The following is an 18,541-nucleotide window of genomic DNA, read 5'->3' as shown; positions in this document are numbered from 1 at the left end:
CAGGATGGAGGTAATAAGTCCATGGTAGGGTATGATTCCATGTGGCATTCCCCCCCCCACCCCCTTAGGCCTGGAGTCTCCCAAGGCTGGTCCAAGCCTTGATTTGATGAGCAGGAGTGACTGAGCTATCCCTATATCCCTATATATATCCCTCCAGGTCTGGAAGCTGGGCTACCTGGGAGAGTCTTGGGTTGAGGCGATGGCCTGAGTTCCAGCCCCAACTCTGACAGTAAAGAGTTGTCCCCTTGAGGGTATAAGGGGACAGCTCTCAGATGCACGACTGTGAGAGCACCTACCTGCAGGCTGATGGCTCTCAACCTCTCCCTTTCTGAGTCCTAGATCAGGAAGTTTTTCCTCATGCTTTGCATCCCAGTCTACTACAGAATATGTGGCTGGGCCCCAGAACAAGACTGGCCCCTCCAAGGGAGCCCAGAGCTTTGTTAGGGAAATTGGGGGTGGGGGGACCACAATGAAGCCTATTGTCCCCTGTCCCCTCTTGCAGGAAACAAAAGGCTCCCAGTCTCTGGGGAGCCCTAGCCCATGCACGGCCCCTGCCCAACCCCCCATGCCCAGCACACAGGGAGGAGCCAGCGCCACTGGAGACAGGAGGTTTTATTGATGCTGATGGGGGTAGGAGGGGCCCCCAGGAGCCCAGAGGGGGTGGGGGTGGGGCTGAGTCAGTCAGCGGATGCGTAAGGCCTGGGCACAAGGGGGTAGGTTAGGGCACATTCATCTTCTTAGGAGTCTGTGGCTCCTTCTCTGGGGAGGGGAGAGAGCATCTTGGGGAGTGGGGGGCAATTTGAAGAGCAGCGAGGGAGAGGTTAGGGATGGCTGAGAGCTCCTAACCTGAGAGAAGGCACCACAATAGGCAGCAACATCTGTGTGGAAAGCTGGATCAACTGGTCAGTAGGGGAAAGTGGGGAAGAGGCACTGGGTAGGCTTCTTGGGGAGGGGTCCGGCCTTGGCCTGGGTGAGCTCTTGAGCATACCTGGTGTTCCCAAGCAGAGTGGGGCAGGGCCCAAAGCCCCTTTCTCCATGGGCCTCCTCAAGGAGAAAAAGGCATTCGGGGAGCCCCCTTGGCAAGGGGTGCCAGAATTAGTCCTTAAGGCACAGCTGGGGGCAGACAAGGCGCCAAGGCACAAAGGCACAACTGGTGGCGGGGCAGGGGCAGCCTCCAAGCTGAGTGCCAGGGTCACAAGAGGATGCAGGACCGCCCACGTTTGACGGGCGTGGGGTTGAGCACGGCCCGGACAGCCTCAGCAAACACTTCCTTGACGCCGTCCTGCTGCAGGGCTGAGCACTCGAGGTAGCGCACAGCGTGGATCTGCTTGGCCAGCGCCTGGCCCTGCTGCGGTGTGATGGGTGCCTGGCCCTGCTCCTTCAGGCGCCGTAGGGTGTCAGGCTGGGCTCTCAGGTCCTTCTTGGTGCCCACCAGGAGGATGGGCACGTCGGGGCAGTGGTGGCACACCTCTGGATGCCACTTGTGCCGCACATTCTCATAGGAGGGCGGACTGGCAATGGAGAAACAGATGACAAACACGTTGGTCTGAGGGTAGGAGAGTGTGCGGAGGCGGTCGTACTCCTCCTGGCCCGCTGTGTCCCACAGGTTCAGGTTCACTGTGCGCCCGTCAACGGCACTCTGGGCGCTATAATTGTCGAACACTGTGGGGATGTACTCCTTGGGAAAGGCGTTGGTTGTGTAGCAGATGAGCAGGCACGTCTTGCCCACAGCCCCATCGCCTACCACCACACACTTGATGCTCTGCATGGCGGGCGCAGCTGCTGTGGTGGAGGCTATGCCTCCTTCCCCTTCCGGGCCCCTCTGGATGCAGTGACCTATGGACAGATGAGAGGGATACTCTTGGTTAGGGAGGACTGTATCCACTGGGAAGAAAGGATGGGGGCATACAGAGGGAAGCCAGCTCCAGTTCTTTTAACCTGAACACCATCCTGCAATCCCATCAAGACAGACCTCAGAGAGACAGACACGAAATGGGAGAGAGGCCCTGAGACCACACAAAGATGCTCAGGGATAAAGAGGCTGGCACTAAGGTGTAATATATTATGCGAAGCACATATGTTCTGATGCCAGACTGACAAAGGTCAAAATCTGGTTCTCCTATCTCCTAGATGTATGACCCTGAACAAATTACTTAACCTATGTCTCATTTTTCTAATCTGTAAAATGGGGATAAAATAATACCTACTTCATTGGGTTGTTGTGAGGATTATATGAGTTAACTAATGTAAAGCATTTAGAACAGTGCCTGGTCATAATAAGCATTCAATAAGTATTAGCTACTTTTATTTTTCCTCCAGGAAGTATAGACGCAAAAGGAGGGTGCGCATGTGTAGGGATCTACCAGATCCTCTGTCAGATATGGACCCCTCCCACCGAGTAGACTGGAGAGGGCTTCTAGCACAAGGCAGCTGTCCCAGGTCACTCTGAGTTGCAGCCATGGGCGGAGCCTCTCCCAACTCAGGGCCCACCCTGCCTAGTGCACTGATGCTTCAACTCCAAACCTGACATCTTGGCTACTGAACGCAAACCAAAAGGTGCAATGAGAAACCTGCTGAGTAGGGGCACAATTCTCTAGATAGTTGCCCTGTCTCAATCCAGGGTACCCTGGGGATGGGGAAAAGGAGGGAGAGCTTACCCCATCATTCTTGGAAGCATGGGAAACCCTATCTGGCCACACATACCCAGGCTGGCAACTCAGTGTAGGAGAACACTGGAGACCGAGCCAGGGCTGGAATTCGGTCTGGAATCTGTGTGTGTAATGATGAATGAGGCAGAGGCTGTGGCTCCCAGATGTCTGCATCTTCTCTCAAGGTAGGGTGAGGCAGATCCTCCAAGCCCAGCCAGAAGGGATGAACAGAAGAGTAAGATAAAAACTTGATTTTCCCCTTAATCTTCTGTCCCTTTCCTGAGACCATGGGCTGTGCCTCTGAAGAACTTGAGGGGCTTCCAGACTCTTGGGTAGAGAACACAGTGCCGTTAAAGCACTATCACTGAGAAGACATGCTGGAATCAGACTGGTCAGGGATTCTAATCACAGCTCCACCAACTAGTCATGTATGATCTCGGGCAACATATTTAAGTTTCCTGAGCCTCAAATTTTCTCATCTGTAAGATGGGGATAATCTTGCCTATTGGGTTAGAGTTGGTCAGAGTATGAAATGAGCTAACATGTAGAAAGTGTTTGGCATGAGGCGTGGCACACAGGAAGTGCCAAATAAATAAGCTGCTGTAATTATCAGTGGGGTGAGTTTCAGAGGAGTCCTAGCTCCAGCCATCACCCTGGTCACCTGGGCAGCTCACAGGGCCTTCAGGTGAGGAACTGCTCTTCTGAGTTGTGGAAAAGAACAGAGCTTCCGGAAACCCTGTGATTATTTATACTGCTGTGGCAGGGGTCCTCCTCTAATTGGCTACTTCCTCTCAGCCATGGAGGACTTTTTCTAGCTAGTATGTGACTTCCTTTCCCTGCTGCTCTCTCACGACCAGGCCCCTGCTCCCTGGAAGGGGACAGTCCTGTTTCAGACACACCCAGAGCTCTTAAGTATCCCCCACTCCACCCCAGCACCTTCACCACTGGCCCATTTTCTCCATTTCACTTTATACACAGCAAGACTGCACCCTGGTCTGACAACCCCTTACCTCCCAGCCTGACCTCTCAACCACTGGTTCCAAAGCCTCAAAAATCACATTGGGAGAGGGAGGGAGAATCCGCCACTGGGAAGTGGAAAAGGAACTCCATGGTGTGGAACCTGCAGAGGATCCAGGGCTTGGTCCCAGCTCCCTCCCAGGCCCCAGCTTCCCCTGGGACCAGCTGGGAGGGAAATGAGTTCATTCTATGAGGTTGCCTCTCTGATTCACATTAAAAATATTTTCACCTTATTTGCATGAATAAGTGTGTGTGTTCAACCTCAGGAGAGAGGATAGAGAGCCTTGGGGTACGGATCCAGGAAGAAAATAAGGACCCTCTAGGGCAGTAGAGAATTTGGGATTGGGAGTCAAGAGAACTAACCTAAGTCGTAGCCCCAGCTCTGCTCTGCTGCTGACTCACTGTAACCAAGCATGAGGCACTTACCCTCTCTGAGACTCAGTTTCCCAACCCATGAACTGGAGAGAAAAAAGCCTGTGCAAGGGTACTAAGTGGATGAGGTGAGACATTAAGGAATCTGGGAGCAGGAGATAGGACGATGGGGATAGGAAAGGCCCGCAGGAGCACGGCATGGGGGTGGGAGGGCTGATCAGTCAAGCAAATGCGTTAAGACCTTGGCACGTGGGGGCAAGTCAGGCCACATTCATCTCAGGATTCTGTGGCTTCTTCCTTGGGGGAGAAGAGATAGCATCTTGGGGTGGCGGGTGTTGGTGCCATTACTTGTGTCCACTGGATTTTCCAGGAGACCCCAGCATCTCGAAAGCACAACTCCTAGGCCTGTAAATCCTCAGTTCCACACAAAGCAGGGGAGTGGGCATGGCAGTGTGACGGGGAACTCTTCCCCCTCAAGCCCAGCACTGGGCTGGCCCAGGCAGGAAGGCAAGGAGGGAACTCTGGCCGACAGTCACAAGGCCCAAGAGACTAAAAGTAGAGCTGGCTCCAGGCAGCTTTCTAGGGAGGGGTTATCAACCAGCAATCAGTAAATCAGCCCTCAAAGGAGCGAGGAGGGAGAGGGAAGCTTCCGGGCTGGCAAGGGAACAGGGACTGACACCGGAAAAGGATCACGAGTGAGGTAGTGTCCAGAAACAAGCAGGGCAGAGGCAGTATAGTATAGGGCCAAGAGCACTGGCACCTGAATCTGACCTCCTGGGTTCACCTGCCCACTCTGCCACTTGATTAAAAGCCCTCACAAGGTACAACCCTTTATAGATCACAATATAGATCATGTTACTTTTTTTGATCCTTATAACAACTCATTGGTACTATTCCTATTTACAGGTAAGGAAACAAACCCAGAGCAGTTAAAATAACCCAACGTCACATAGCTAGTCAGCACGGGAGCTAACACAGATGCCAGTTTTTTAACACAGACCCCAGTTTTGCAATCCAAAGTCCTATGTTTTCCTCAATGCGTCACAGAGCCTCCAAGTTACCCCTTAACAGCTGACTTTGTGACCTTGAGCAAGTAAGTCACTTCCCTTCCTGGAACCTCAGTTTCTTCATCTGTACAACAGGCATGATAAAACTCGCCCTCCCTGTCCAAAGGACAGCAGTGAGGATCCTGAGCACAGGAATGAATGTGCTTTCTAAATTCGGAAGTGGGGTGCACAGAGAAGGTGGCAAAAGCAAAGTCTTTCATACCAAGAGGCAGGAATCATTGAGTACGCAGGTGTCTGAGTGGTGGCGGCAGCCCAATTCTCCCTCTTCAGGTCTAGTTCAGGCCCTTATCCTCTCTCCCAGGACAACTCTTTTCTCTGAAATCCTATGGCCTGAATTGGGTCAAGTAAGTTCCCACAGCTCATTTAAGGAGGGCACATGCTAAAAGGTAGGGTCTAGCCTGTACCACGCAGGAAAAAGGGACGGTCAATGCTGCAGGAGGCCACACAAGGAGAGTGGCTTGCCTGGGGTTGGGGATCGACTGTGGCTTATTCACCAAGTCACTTTTTTTTTTTTAAAGAAAAGAACTTTTGTTTAGTAAATAAATAATATTTGCAGATTGGTATAGTATTAACCATATTACAATGACTTGTTCTGGCTTTCGATTCCCAGCTTAATTCAGATCATGCCTGGTCCTTCATCTTGGCATTCAGAATTCTTCATAATCTGGCAGGGGTTTTGGAGTCAGATAGATCTGGGTTTAAATCCTAGTTCTGCCACGATGAGCTAGGTAATAGTACCAACCTTATAAGGTTGTTATACGGATGAAGTGAGTTAATGCACAATGTATATATATAAAGCAGGTACTCGGCAATGTGAGTTCCCTGCTCCAGAGGGGTCTACGTTGTCTGTGTAAACAAGCCAGGATCATTCTGGCCTCTGAACTTTTACTCTTGTTGTTCTCTCTGCTGCCATTCCTTCTCCCCTCTCAAATCTTCCTGACTCAAGGCCTAGCTTAAGTCTCATGGTCCCATGAGGCTACTGAATTCTCCTTTCTTTGAACTTCCACAGTATGGCCACCCTTTAAATCCTTCTTTGGCTCTGTATGACTCTCCTTCTCCAGTAGTCATACATAAGCTCCTTAGCTTGTGGATGCCCCCCCAACCCCGAGCAATACTGAAGCTTGAGCTTCTCGACTCCCCTACAGAAAAGCTAAGTATAGAGCTTCTGACCTGCTTGCTTCTGTCTGTGTTACTGAGATCTGGATAGACAGGTCAGAAGCCCAGAACTGGGCTGATACCCCCCCAGTCAAAACTGCAATACTGAATCTTTTTGGACAGCAATAGCAGCCAAAAGCTTTGACTGGGATAGGAAAATCTTTTCTCCCAGTAGCAGCTGGACCTGGCTCCCGCAGGGAGCACAGCCTATGGGGCTCACCCTGAGTGTAGTCCCCAGAGCCCAGCTTGTACCCAGTGGGGCCTGGTCTTGGGTGTGGCCCAGGCAGGCCCAGAATGGGGGAGGAAAAGGAAGCAGTGGATTGCCTGATTGCCAGATCTCCTGATTGCCAGATCTCTGTGGCCATAATAGCAGGGGAAGTGTCCCAACTGGGAGTGGAGGAGGGGAGGAATAGGCCCGAAGAGATGGGGGAGTGTGGAGGCAATAGGAACTTACTACAGCCTTCTAATCTGCCTCCCTGACACGGGGGATCCCCTTCTGCAGCCCTCGCTGAAACTCATTCTGACTATAATCCATCACTCTGGGTATTCTGATCCTAAGCTCTGGCCACACCACCCTGATCCTCTCTACAAGCAGCCTCTACATTCTCTTTCCCAAAACACATCAAGCAGCCATATTCACTGTCCCGGTGGGAATCCAGTATTTCTCCTCCATTTCCATCCTTCAACCCCCCACCCAGCAGCTCAGAAGACTCCAGTTGCCTCAAAGGATCCCCCAGTTGGTCCTCCAGAGCCAAGCACCATTGCCACCTCCTTCAGGGAAGTTCTGTAAATCACCCAAGTCACAAATGACTTATCCCATCCATGGTCTGGTCCCATTTTCTCACAGGTGCATTATCTTAGTCACGTGGAAGCTGATCTGAATCTTATCTCTTGTCACTAGACTGGGAGGACCTAGAGGGCAAGGTCCCGGCTGATCTGTCTCCCCAGGCTGAGCACAGCACACAGTAGCTGTCAGTAAAAAGCTGAATGAACACAATCTGTCCTTCATGTCTTTGCACATGGGAGCTCCTCTTCCTGGAATTCTGCTTCCTGCCCCCACCCCCTCACCCTATCCCACAGCCTCCCAGTCCTTTAGGGCCCAGCTCCATCCCCCAGCTTCTCCAGGACACCACAGCCACCCCTTCTTCTGCCCTACCTTCCCCAGCACTGTTATTATGGTTCACTGTGCTGAACTTAACAGGATGCCTCATGAGGAGGGAAATCTGTCCTGCTTACTTCCAGAAGCCCAGCAGAGAGCTGAGCAAAAGCTGCAGACTGACACACATCTCCTCCCTCATCAATTCAGATTTTGACTCTGGGAACAAGGAAGAGCCTCCATGCCCAGGAGACATCAGACAAAGGTAACTAACTTCCTCCCCCTGAAGAGTACAATTCAGAGTAATGAACACATTGGCTAGATTGCCTTGTCCTCAACTGGAAGGGTGAGAGGGGTGGAGCAGGCATAGCTCTAGCCCAGTGGTGATGAGGAAGATGCGTAGGAAAAGTGGTCCTGATGAGGCTAAGGACTGGGGATATCTGAAGACCAGGATTGGTCAAGGATGAGGCCAGGGTCAGGGTCATGGTCATGGTTAGTGTTAGAAACAGCTTCAGAAGCTCTGCCAGTCTGTTTGTTTTGAAGGGAGGAGTGGAGGAGAGATGGTACGAAGAGGCTCAAAGGGGCTGCAGCTGGGCTAGGAGGAGGAAGCTGGGGGAGACATGAGGTCAGTGTGGGGCTGGGACCAGGCCAAGGGCTGAGTCTCTCTTTTTCTTCCCCTTCTCTCATTAGCAGGGGCAGAACCCAAGACAGCCTAGTTCCCAGCCTTAAAAAAAAATTCACACTGGAGAATTCTCCACCTCTTGCCATTCTCCACCCTTCAGCCCCTGCAGAGGATCCTGCACTCCACGGATAGGGTAAGAGACGGAGCAAGTTGACTTTACCCACTAGGGACTGGAGAGGAGGAGGAAACAAGACAGCTATAGCTGGGAGGGCTGTGGGAGGCTGGGACCCTTTCACTCAGTCCCAGTTCCCTTCCTTCTTCTCTCGGTGTCCCAGCACCTGGGATGCTCCACACACAGTAAGTCCCAGGGTTAGGGCAGCTCTGGCTCGGGGAGCTAAGGAGGCTGCCCCTCCCCCACCAGGCAGCACAGAGGAAGGCCCAACACTTGCTTCCTCCTGCCTTCCTCCTCCCCACCTAACTGCAGCTCAGCAGTCCTGGGGCCCCATGAAAGGCCCGTGAAGTGGCACTTCCTTTGCCTTTGCTCATTTCGCACGAGGCTGTACAGAAGTGCCATCCTCCCAATCCTGCCTCCCCCACCTGAAAATACCCACAGAGAGACCCAGGGCTGCCCAGTCCCTTGAACCCCGCCCCAGATCTGAGGGGGTTTCCACAAGGGAAAAAAACATCAGGGAGGAAACTCCGGCATCTATTTTCCACTGTCAGTTGGGGCAGAGCTGGAGCAGGGCACCGGGAACCCCCCCACATTGCTGAGCCCTGGCAAAATCCTTGACACTCTCTGCCCTCTTCTCTTGTGCTTTGGGGAAAGGGGCCACAGTACTTGTCCCAGACAGATACTTAGACCTGTTCAAGGCTGGGCCCAGAGTCAGGGGCACAGCTATGAGGAGCCTCTTGAGGGAAAGAGAGTCAGAGCCATCAGTATTCTGTAAGCTCTTTGGAAGTATTGATAGGCAACTTCTTAATCTTGAAGCTGAGCCACAAGAGACAAAGCTGACTAGGGTTATACAGAGGGTTGCGAGCAAATCCAGGACAAGGACCTGGGTCTCCTGACCTCCAGCCTGGGAATGGGCCCATCTCTCTGACCTCATTCAGGATGACCCTACCATGGTTTATTCCTTCAGGAAATGGGCCAAAGGGGCCAGGTTGGCGTCTGAGCCCGTTTTGCTTCCAGGGCCTCATGCCTAGCCCATGCCGGGGCATCCATGATTTAGAACTGACATTACTGGACAGACAGCCACCCTGAACTAGCCGAGGAGAGCCTCCTCTAGGCTCAGCTCCTGGGGAGATGCCCTCCCCCCATGACATGAGGACAAAAGAGGAAGCTGGACCATGGACAGGAAAACCGATCTGTTCTGGGGAGGCGGCCCAGGCTTTGTCTTTGGTTTCCCTCCTCAAAGAACCCTACAAGCCTCACCACTAATGGGTCTATACTCTGTATGGAGAGGGGTCTTCAGTCTGGGACCACATCTTCTTCACAGTTGCCCTGCTACCCTCATTCTTATATCTTCTCAACTGTCTCGCTACAGCCACAACCTCTCAAATCTTCCTGCTTATTACCCCCTAAAAGCTCACACCAGCCACCTCATCTGCCTTAATATCTTGCCAGAAACAACTCTCCGTATCCTCAACCAGGATCTGTGACAATCTTGTATCAGCCACTTCTGTTCACGTCAAGACCTTGACCATATTTCTTTAGCCAAGACCTCAAGGGCAGCCTCCCTTGAGGGATATAGCAGACACATATCCCCCACCCTCATCCCCCCACAAAATATTTCCCCACTTAGATTCCTCCCACCCTGGTTATATTTTTCCAGCAGTGAATTTCATGCAATTAGCTCAAACCTCCAGTGGGGCCACATCTTGCCTGGGAGAACCCCTGTCTCATCCATCCTGTCTTCACCCTTAGAGTCCTGTGGGTTGCTCAGTTATCTAAAATAAGTACTGGTTTGGCAGGTGGGGAGTCAGGACTCCTGGGTGGTTTTTTACTGAGCCCTGATGCTGGGAAAGTGCCTTGCATACATATCCTTCCCTGAGCTGGGATTTTTATGTAGGTCCCTGGGATTTCCTGCTGGGGCCAAACCCCCCTGTACCTCCCAGAATCAGAGTAGCAGAGACAGGAGTGTGGAGGAAGGGACAATCCATGGGAGAGGGACAACGGTGAGAAGGAAAGAGGACAGAATGGGGAACAGGGATAGTCCTTAAATCTAGCTGTGCTTGGGAATCCCATAAAAAATAGCACTTGCTCCCCTCCACTTCTCTTTTCTTCTAGTGGACAGAAATGAATAGAGTAGACTTGAGGAGGTAGAGAGAAACAGATCTCTCAGCATGCATCCCAAAGGCTTAAAGAAGGAGCTCTAGAATGGGAACAGCAAGAGCTTATAGAGCCAGGCTGGAATACAGTTAGACTTGGAAGAAATTCCTGAAAGAGAGGGAATAGGGTCCTAGGTGAGGGGGGCATATTAAGGATGCGTGAAGGCAGAGGGGTGAGCAGAACTCCAGAGAGCTTCCTGGTCACCAAGGCCTTGATGCAGCCCTGGGCACATGGGAATCTGGCCTGGGCAGGCCTTGGAAGGCAGCAGGAAAGAGGGGGCAGACACCTTTGCCTCATACCCTTCTTTTTTTCCTGAATTGGAACTACCACAGTTAAGACTGAACTTAGACCAGCTATAGTCTTCCCTCCAGAATGCTGCCTTTACCCCTCCCTTTCCTTCCATCACACCTAGCTGACCTGGTCCCATTGTCCCCACAAGGTGGTGCTGGAACCAGTGAGCACTGGAGTCAGGGGCCTTTAGGCTGTCCCCCAGCCTCCAGGCCTGGCCTCTTGATCAAGCACCCAAGGGTCTGGGGGATTTTGATTTCCCACGGCCTCTCTCACCAGACCTATTCCTGTGTCACTCTACCCTGATACCCTGACTGCTACAGACTGCTTCCTCCTACCTAACCACAACCTCACCCACTGCAGGTTCCCTTCATTCTGCTGGCTTCCCCTGCTCTGGGCCCTCACAAGGCTGAGGGCAGTTATTTTGTCTCCAAAAGATAAAGATGTGGACATGCAGACACTTGCATGCACATACACATATACAGAGGTTTTCCAGCCCTTTCATCACCTCTACCAAGGGGAGGCTGCAGCCTGCCTCTCTGAACTAGGGAGGTCTGAAAAGGCTCCCCAAAGCTGGAGATAAGTGGCAGAAAGGAAAGGAGAAGAGAGGGATCCAGAGGAATGAGGGGAGATAGAAGAAACAGAGGGTGGATATGTGTGCAGGAGCCAGAAGCTGGGCACGGAAGGGAGGGGGAAGGCCACTGGGAGAGGACAGAGATGGACAGAGAAGCAGGGTAGGTGAGAGGTCAGGGCCCAGGCATGACTGTGGGGGGGAGAAGGGACTGAAGAGAACGCAAGAAGAGGGTGACGGAGGGTTCGTGTCTGAAGTCTGACGGAATCTGAAGAAGGAATGGAGGAAGACAGAATGAGAACATGTAGAATTCAGGGACTAATAAAGGGGACGGGGGGAAGACCAGGAGATGGCTCCTGATCATCTTCCAAGGCTAGAGCCTCGTGCTGCCTCCCAGAAGCCCTGTTCTCTCCATCTCCTGAAACCAGTCCTGCTCTCCTCAAGTCCTGCTCTCCTGATGCCATCTCCTCAAGGACTATCAGTACCTCTGAATAAGAGTCCTTTCACCTCTAGTCACAGGGCAAGACCAGGTCCCTTCCTTCCTCAGTTTACCCGGCAAAGACAAAGCCAGGCACTAAGCAGCGAGGCACAGCCGATGTCTACTCATTAAAATACCTGTTGCTCTGTTCCAGGGATGGAGAAGTTGGGCCTCAGAAAAACAGACATAAAGAGAGAAGGATTGGGGTCGGGGGGCTCCCCCACCCTCCGCCTGAGCGCAGAGGACCCTTAGGTTGCAGGCTGCAGCTGTGGGTCTGGACCGGCTTCGATCTTCCAGGGAAGGAGCTCTTTCTCCGCAGCCTCGGGCTTCAGAGGCAACAGACAGCCTCTCTCTCTACCTCACAAGTGTCACAACTGCCAAAGCAGCGGGAGCGCCTTCTCTAGCCCAGAGGCCCCTTCCTCTCAACACACTTCGTAACACCCCCTGCAACTCCTGGGGGCACCCCACCTCTGAGTCCCATCTCCCAGCCCTAAGCTCTTCCACTCAGAGACTTTTCTCTCGGAGCGGGAGACCCTCCAACCTCAGGAGTTCCTCGCGGCTCCCGGGGGCCGGTACCGCCGCCCTTGGTACAGGAACCCACAGTCCCCGAACCGCCGCCGGCTTGCAGTGGCCCGTCCCCGCCCCGCCCGGCCGGCCGCGCCCGCCCAACTTGAAGCGAGCCGAGCACCTCCCGCCGCGGCCTCCCGCAGCCAAACTTCCCGGGCCCGCGGCCGCGTCCAGTCCGGGGCCAGCCGGGCTCCCCTCCCACGGACCCCCAGCCTGCCGGCCGGAGCCAGGCCTCACCTGGTGCCCTCCCCGCCGCGGGGGAGCTGGGGGGCGGCGGCAGCGGGTCGGGGCTGCAGAAGGAAGTGAGAGCAGGAGGCCGGAGGAAGTGGGGGGGGCGGGCCGGCCGGCGGGGCGGGGCAGGGCGCGGGGGCGGGGTGGGGCGGGGCTCGACAAGGAAGTCCGCAGGCCGGTTCACCACCCCGCCCTGGTCGCCCCCACCGGGTGGGTCCCGGGCCGGTTACTGGGCTCCCCCACCCCAGCCCTTTACCTCTGAGGCCCTTAAGGTCAATCCTCCCAGTCCCCTTCTTGCCACCTCCACCCCAGCAGAGGCCCTAGCCTAGGCGCTTGGCTTTTGTCCCCCCTCCCCCTATCTCGCCCCCACCAACCCCTGCGGTAAGATGCTGTGAACAGGCGCCCCTAGGCCTGGTACCTTCAGTCAAGCCCAGGGATCGAGTGATGGCCCAGGCTGGGGGTTGGCCAGAATAGGTCCGGCGGGGCAGTCCCCACCTCTGCCCCGAGCCCCGGGGGAGTGCGGGGTGGCGGTGATTCAGCAGTGGGAAGGCCCCAGACCCCTGGGAAGGGTGCGGAGACTGGGGGAAGGAGAGCTGGCGTCAGCACCCGGGGAAAGACAAGATCAGCAGAGGCGCAGGCGGAGCCGCGGGCCCCAAAAACAGGATGTCGTGTCGTTGTTCCGCACCCGGCGGCTCCGCGCGCCTGGGCTCTGGGGAGGGGCGGGGCGGAGCCAGGACGTGGGGCTCCCCTCGCACCCTCTTCTCGCTGGGGCGCTCAACTGCTTGGGACAGAAGGGCCGCACCCAGTCCTGAATCTTGCCAGGGCTCTGGGGACCGGCGGGTGGGCGGACTCGTGGGCGCCCTCTGGTGCTTCTGCTCCCTGGCCTTGCGCGTGGAGCTCTGACTTGAGAAAGGATATCCTTCGTTCATCACAAACTTTCTGAGTGCCTACCACGTGCAGAGCTGCGTGCTAGGTGCTGTGGAGGACAACAGGCATTAACGAAAGGCTCCCTGTCTCCAAGAGGCTTTCCAGATAAAGAGGAAGAACAACTCCGAGAATAAATAGTCCAACCTTTCTGAACCTCCATTCTGTCTTTGGCAAAATAGAATAACTTCCCCTTCATCCTGTAGTTGTGAAGATGAGAATGGATGTAAAAGTCCTGCTGCCAATACCTGGTTCAAAGTAAACACTCAACAAATACTTCTTTTCCTCTTCTTTTTAAAAATCATACTACTGTAAGAATGAGTTCCCAAAACACAGTGTGCCAGCCCACATCTTTGGGTCTTTGTGCATTCTATTCCTTCCGCCTCTTTCCTGTATTGACTGCCGGGCGAAATCGACTCAGTCTTTCACAATCTGGCGGTGATGGACCACTGCCTCCAACGACACTCGCACGCGCGCACACATGCATGCACACACACCACCTCTGCCATGCACTTGGTAGTCTCCTAGTGCTGTCTAGTGGAAATATATTGTAAGCCACATATGCAACTTAAAACTTCCTAGTGATGACTTTTTTTTTTTTAAAGTAAAACGAAGGATTTCCCTAGCGGTCCAGTGATTAGGACTCCACCCTTCCATTGCAGGGGTCACGGGTTCGATCACTGGTTGGGGAACTAAGATCCCACAGCCGTGCAGCAAATAAATAAATAAAAAGAAACAGGTAAAATTTAATTTTAATAATATATTTTACTTAGCCCAACATATGCAAAATATAATCATTCAACTTCAGCATGTAATCTGTATAAAATTATTGCTTATAAAAATGAATAGGAGGGGCTTCCCTGGTGGCGCAATGGTTGAGAGTCCGCCTGCCGAAGCAGGGGACACGGGTTCGTGCCCCGGTCCGGGAAGATCCCACATGCCGCGGAGCGGCTGGTCCCGTGAGCCATGGCCGCTGAGCCTGCGCGTCCGGAGCCTGTGCTCCGCAACGGGAGAGGCCACAACAGTGAGAGGCCCGTGTACCGCAAAAAAACAAAACAAAAAGAATAGGATAGTCTACATTCTTTTTTTGTACTAAGTCTGAAATCTGGTGTATGTTTTACACTTAGAGTACGTTTGAATTTTGACTCGACACATTTCAAATGCTTGATGGTTCATGTAGCTAGTGGGTATGGTGTGGAACAGAATATTAAAGTCTCTATCAGATTCAGGCTGGTAAATGATTGAGTAGATGAATTCATTCTCCATGATCCTTCTGCTCAAGCTTCCCCAGATCCTCCAGGCAGAGTTTGGGTCTCTCTCCTCCCTCCCCACAGCACTTGGGACATACTCCTCTGTGTGGAGAAGAGGAAACAAGGAAAGACAAGGGGAAAATCTGATTCCCCTCCGTACTCCAGTGGGAGCACATGGCTGGTGTTTGCCATTTGATGATGAAGAAAGGATTGTGAGTTTCCATTAAAGACAGGGTTCAGTGGAGTACCATATACTAAAATGGCTTCTATGAAACCATTAAAAATTGTCCCACGAAGTGAGAGAGTGGCATGGACATATATACACTACTAAATGTAAAATAGCTAGTGGGAAGCAGCTGCATAGCACAGGGAGATCAGCTCAGTGCTTTGTGTCCACCTAGAGGGGTGGGATAGGGAGGGTGGGAGGGAGATGCAAGAGGGAGGAGATACGGGGTTATATGTATATGTTTGGCTGATCCACTTTGTTATACAGCAGAAACTAACACACCATTGTAAAGCAATTATACTCCAATAAAGATGTTAAAAAAAAAATTGTGTCCCAGAACAAAGGTTTTTGAACTGTGTTCCTAAAGTTCCCTTCCCAGGACTTGAGGGTGGGAAAATAGTGGGGCTCTGGCCTTCCTTTCCTTAAACTGGAATTGGTTCACTTTTATCTGATTTATATACTAGTGTTCTGGGTAAAAGGCTCTTTTAAAAAAAAAGTTTTCTGCAAAAATATTTGAAAATCATTTTAGAAGCATAGTGGTAAAAATAGGTGCAGTAGACCAAAAGGCTGGATAGGTAGTCTGGGGTGACTGCATTTCCTGTGGCCTTGGTCTTGGACATGCCTGACCCTGGTTCAGCTTGCTTAGGTGGGAGAACCTGACTTGGCCTTGAGGATGTCATGGTCTGATGGGATATGGGACTGCTGCATATGAAGCTACTAGCAGAGGAGGAAAGGGCCCTCGGCTGGGCTTCAGAAGACCCGAAGTCTAGTCTTGGCTCAGCCAGACTGGCTTGTGAGACTTTAGACGAGGCCTTGCCTTTCTCTGGATCTCAGACTCCTCCACTGGAAAGCAAGGAGTTGAACCAGATGATACTTTTGAGCTGTGACCTTCTATGATACACACTTAAAAATAATCATTAAGTAATTAAGGTTTATGCATGTAACATATTGCTCATAGTTCTTTAATACCATTTAGGTCATCTTGCTTTGTGCTCCAGTTAATTGTATCTGTGCCTAATGTCTGCCTTCTCCACTAAGTGTAAGTCCTTTGAGGTTGTGTCTGATTCATCTCTGTGTCCAACCACTGGGGCTGGCACAGGCAGGCCTTCAGTATATTGCAGAATATACTTGCCTGCAGTATATTTGCCTGCAGTATATTTGCAGAATAAAATTGCCTTAATAAAGCACTAATATGTATGGAAGCATCAGAGACCAGGTGACTTGGAGCCACTTTTATGGCACAGGCATAGGAAGGGCCAATAAGGCCAGAGGAGAAGGAGACAGGTAGACAGGTGGGGCTGTCTGCAAAGGCTTCTTGGAGGAAGAAGATGGTGAGGTGAAGAGGGTAGGAAGAGGACACAACTCCAGACGGACTGTTTCTCTCACTTGCTTTCCCTGAATAGGTGAGTTCTTGGCAGTGTACATTTGTGTTCACAAGCATCTGAGAGAAAAGGTCACTGAGCTAGGACATTTAGAAATGAGAGAATATATGAAAGCACTTGGTGGGGGTAGAATAGAGAGATCAGAGACAGGTTCTGGAGCCAGACGGTCCAGGATTCAAATCCTGGTTGTACCACTTACATTGTGGCTTTTGACAAGTCACATGACCTCTCATTCATTCCTTAAACACATATTTATCGAAAACCTCTGGGCCAAGCATAGTGTCACATGCCAATGACACAGTGGTGAAAACAAAAGCAAGCCCCTATCCTGATGTAACTAGAAAGGGAGATAAATCTTAAACAGGTAATGATACAAAAGTACAGAGTGCTATAAGAGCATACAACAGAGGCATTTAGTTTCATTTTAAAACCAGAATGACAATACTGTGTGCTTTGTGGGATTGCGAGGATTCAGTGAGATAAGCAAGCTGAGTGTCTAGCAGATTGCCCAGGGTACAATTAATAAACATTTATTTCTGCATGTACTCATGTTGTTTTCAAGTTTTTCTCCCTGATAATTCTTCCCTCTTTCTCAAGGTCAAATGCTAAAGCTGACTCAGTTCCCCTAAAAGAGCAGGATGAAGACAGAGAGGGGGAGGAGAAAGGCCCTGAACTGATCTCACCCCTGCCCTGGTGTTTTCCAAATGGGTCTTCCCAGCCTGGTCCTCACTGAGCTCCAGCTCCTATGGCTCACCAGTGGCCCACAGGGTTTTCTGCTCAGTCCCAGTCCCAGCCTCTTCAAGCTAAATCTGAGTTCTTCTTTTTCTCTCATGTGGCTCCAGGGACTCAGCCGTCTTGGTTCTCCTCTTGATTCCCTGGCCTTCCCTCTTTCAGCCTGCCTGAGCGGAAATACGAGTCTCCTGCTCATTATTCCCCTTATTGCTACCCCCAAAGATAAGCCCAATGTCTCATTTCATGAAATGAGAAGGTGATGGGTAATACAGGAGATAGCAGAAAGAACAAACAGGGGAAGTGACAAATGAAACAAAGTTCTAGAGTCGCATCCTGGGACCAATTGTTCCTGATTCCCCCTGAGGAAATAACTGGATGGGGGGAGGGGCAACAAGCACATGCCCAATCCTTCTGGAGGGTCCCTCGTCCCAGACAGGCAGAACAGTAGTTGTCCTGTTTGCCTCCAGGACACCTTTGCCTCTTTGAGCTTCTCCAAACTGGGTGGTACCCAGGTCATCTGGCATACTCCCTCTGGGAAATTCCTCTTTCTTCAGCCCTGGTACATTCCAGGAGCAGCTTGGTTTGCCCAGAGTCACACAGCAGAGCCACGATGTGAATCTAGGCAGTATAATTCCAGAACCCGTCCTCCTCCCCCAATCCGTATGCACAGCCTCTCTGACTGTTTTAGGCAGTTACTTGTTCCTCCTCTGTGCTCCTTCACTTGCCCCTGTACCAATTTCTCTCAAGACATTATCAACACGTTCTAATTACTCTTCATCTACATATTTCCCCGAAAAACCGAGCTCTTTGAGGGTAGGAACTGGGTTGTTACAAACAGGGGCTTGGTAGATGTTGAATGAACGAACATTGGCCGTAAGATTCTAGAACTGATTCTGGAAAGGGAGATGATTCTCTTTGTGAAGCTAGCCTGGAAAGAGTTGTTACAAGCCAAGTTTTCTCTCCTCATTCTGTACACAGCCAGACTCTTAGTGATAGCTGTACTTGCCATTTTTGGACACCAGGGAGCACCACTGATAACACAGCCTAAACTTACAGATTCCTAAACTTTTCTGAGCAGGAGATTCCGGACTCTTTTAGTACACTTCTACTGAAGATTCTCTTGAAGATTCTCTCACTTTCCAAATGAAAGCTGTTGGTAATCAGAAACCCTGTGAGAGAAAGGACAGCTAAGCTGCTGTACAGAACACTCATCGTTCATTCGTTTACTCTTATTGAGTACCATCTCTGTACTGGGTACAGTCCTAGCTTGGGAGAATACAAAGATAAATGAAAAGGGGCTTCCCTGGTGGCACAGTGGTTGAGAGTCCGCCTGCCGATACAGGGGACACGGGTTCGTGCCCCGGTCCAGGAAGATCCCACATGGCGCGGAGCGGCTGGGCCCGTGAGCCATGGCCGCTGAGCCTGCGCGTCCGGAGCCTGTGCTCTGCAATGGGAGAGTCCACAACAGTGAGAGGCCTGTGTACCGCAAAAATAAATAAATAAATAAATAAATGAAAAGAAGTCCTGGGACTTCTCTGGTGGTCCAGCGGTTAAGACTCCACGCTCCCAATGCAGGGGGTGTGGGT

At 51.9% G+C, this 18,541-nt stretch overlaps 2 protein-coding genes across 5 annotated transcripts in view; one reads left to right on the top strand and one right to left on the bottom strand.

Annotated features, from left to right (window-relative positions):
- PGAP2 (post-GPI attachment to proteins 2) overlaps positions 1 to 18,345 on the top strand; it is a 39,737-nt gene extending 21,392 nt beyond the window's left edge. The window contains exons 5-7 of the mRNA XM_089915244.1: positions 7,502 to 7,620; positions 8,046 to 8,170; positions 11,798 to 18,345. Coding sequence (XP_089771370.1) covers positions 7,502 to 7,620; positions 8,046 to 8,169 — 243 coding nt within the window. The 3' untranslated portion in view covers position 8,170; positions 11,798 to 18,345. The remainder of the gene's footprint in view (positions 1 to 7,501; positions 7,621 to 8,045; positions 8,171 to 11,797) is intronic.
- RHOG (ras homolog family member G) lies at positions 594 to 12,986 on the bottom strand. Of its 4 annotated transcripts, none has more exons than XM_022565762.2 (2): positions 12,860 to 12,986; positions 594 to 1,836 (listed from the first exon to the last, which is right to left on the bottom strand). In XM_022565762.2, exon 2 carries the CDS (start codon positions 1,766 to 1,768, stop codon positions 1,193 to 1,195), a length of 576 nt encoding a protein of 191 aa, XP_022421470.1. In that variant the 5' UTR covers positions 1,769 to 1,836; positions 12,860 to 12,986; the 3' UTR covers positions 594 to 1,192. The 4 variants fall into 4 exon arrangements, with proteins under 4 accessions (XP_022421470.1, XP_022421469.1, XP_022421471.1 ...); XM_022565761.3 differs by lacking the exon at positions 12,860 to 12,986 and adding an exon at positions 12,448 to 12,566; XM_022565763.3 differs by lacking the exon at positions 12,860 to 12,986 and adding an exon at positions 11,781 to 11,959.
- Positions 18,346 to 18,541: the final 196 nt, after the last annotated feature.

This window comes from Delphinapterus leucas, chromosome 7, assembly GCF_059928025.1.
Source record: "Delphinapterus leucas isolate spDelLeu-1000000601 "Yukka" chromosome 7, BTC_Dleu_Yukka2, whole genome shotgun sequence".
NCBI classification, from domain to species: Eukaryota; Metazoa; Chordata; class Mammalia; order Artiodactyla; family Monodontidae; genus Delphinapterus; species Delphinapterus leucas.
The sequence above is the reverse complement of the archived record's forward strand: the minus strand, read 5'-3'. Positions and strand labels throughout refer to the sequence as shown.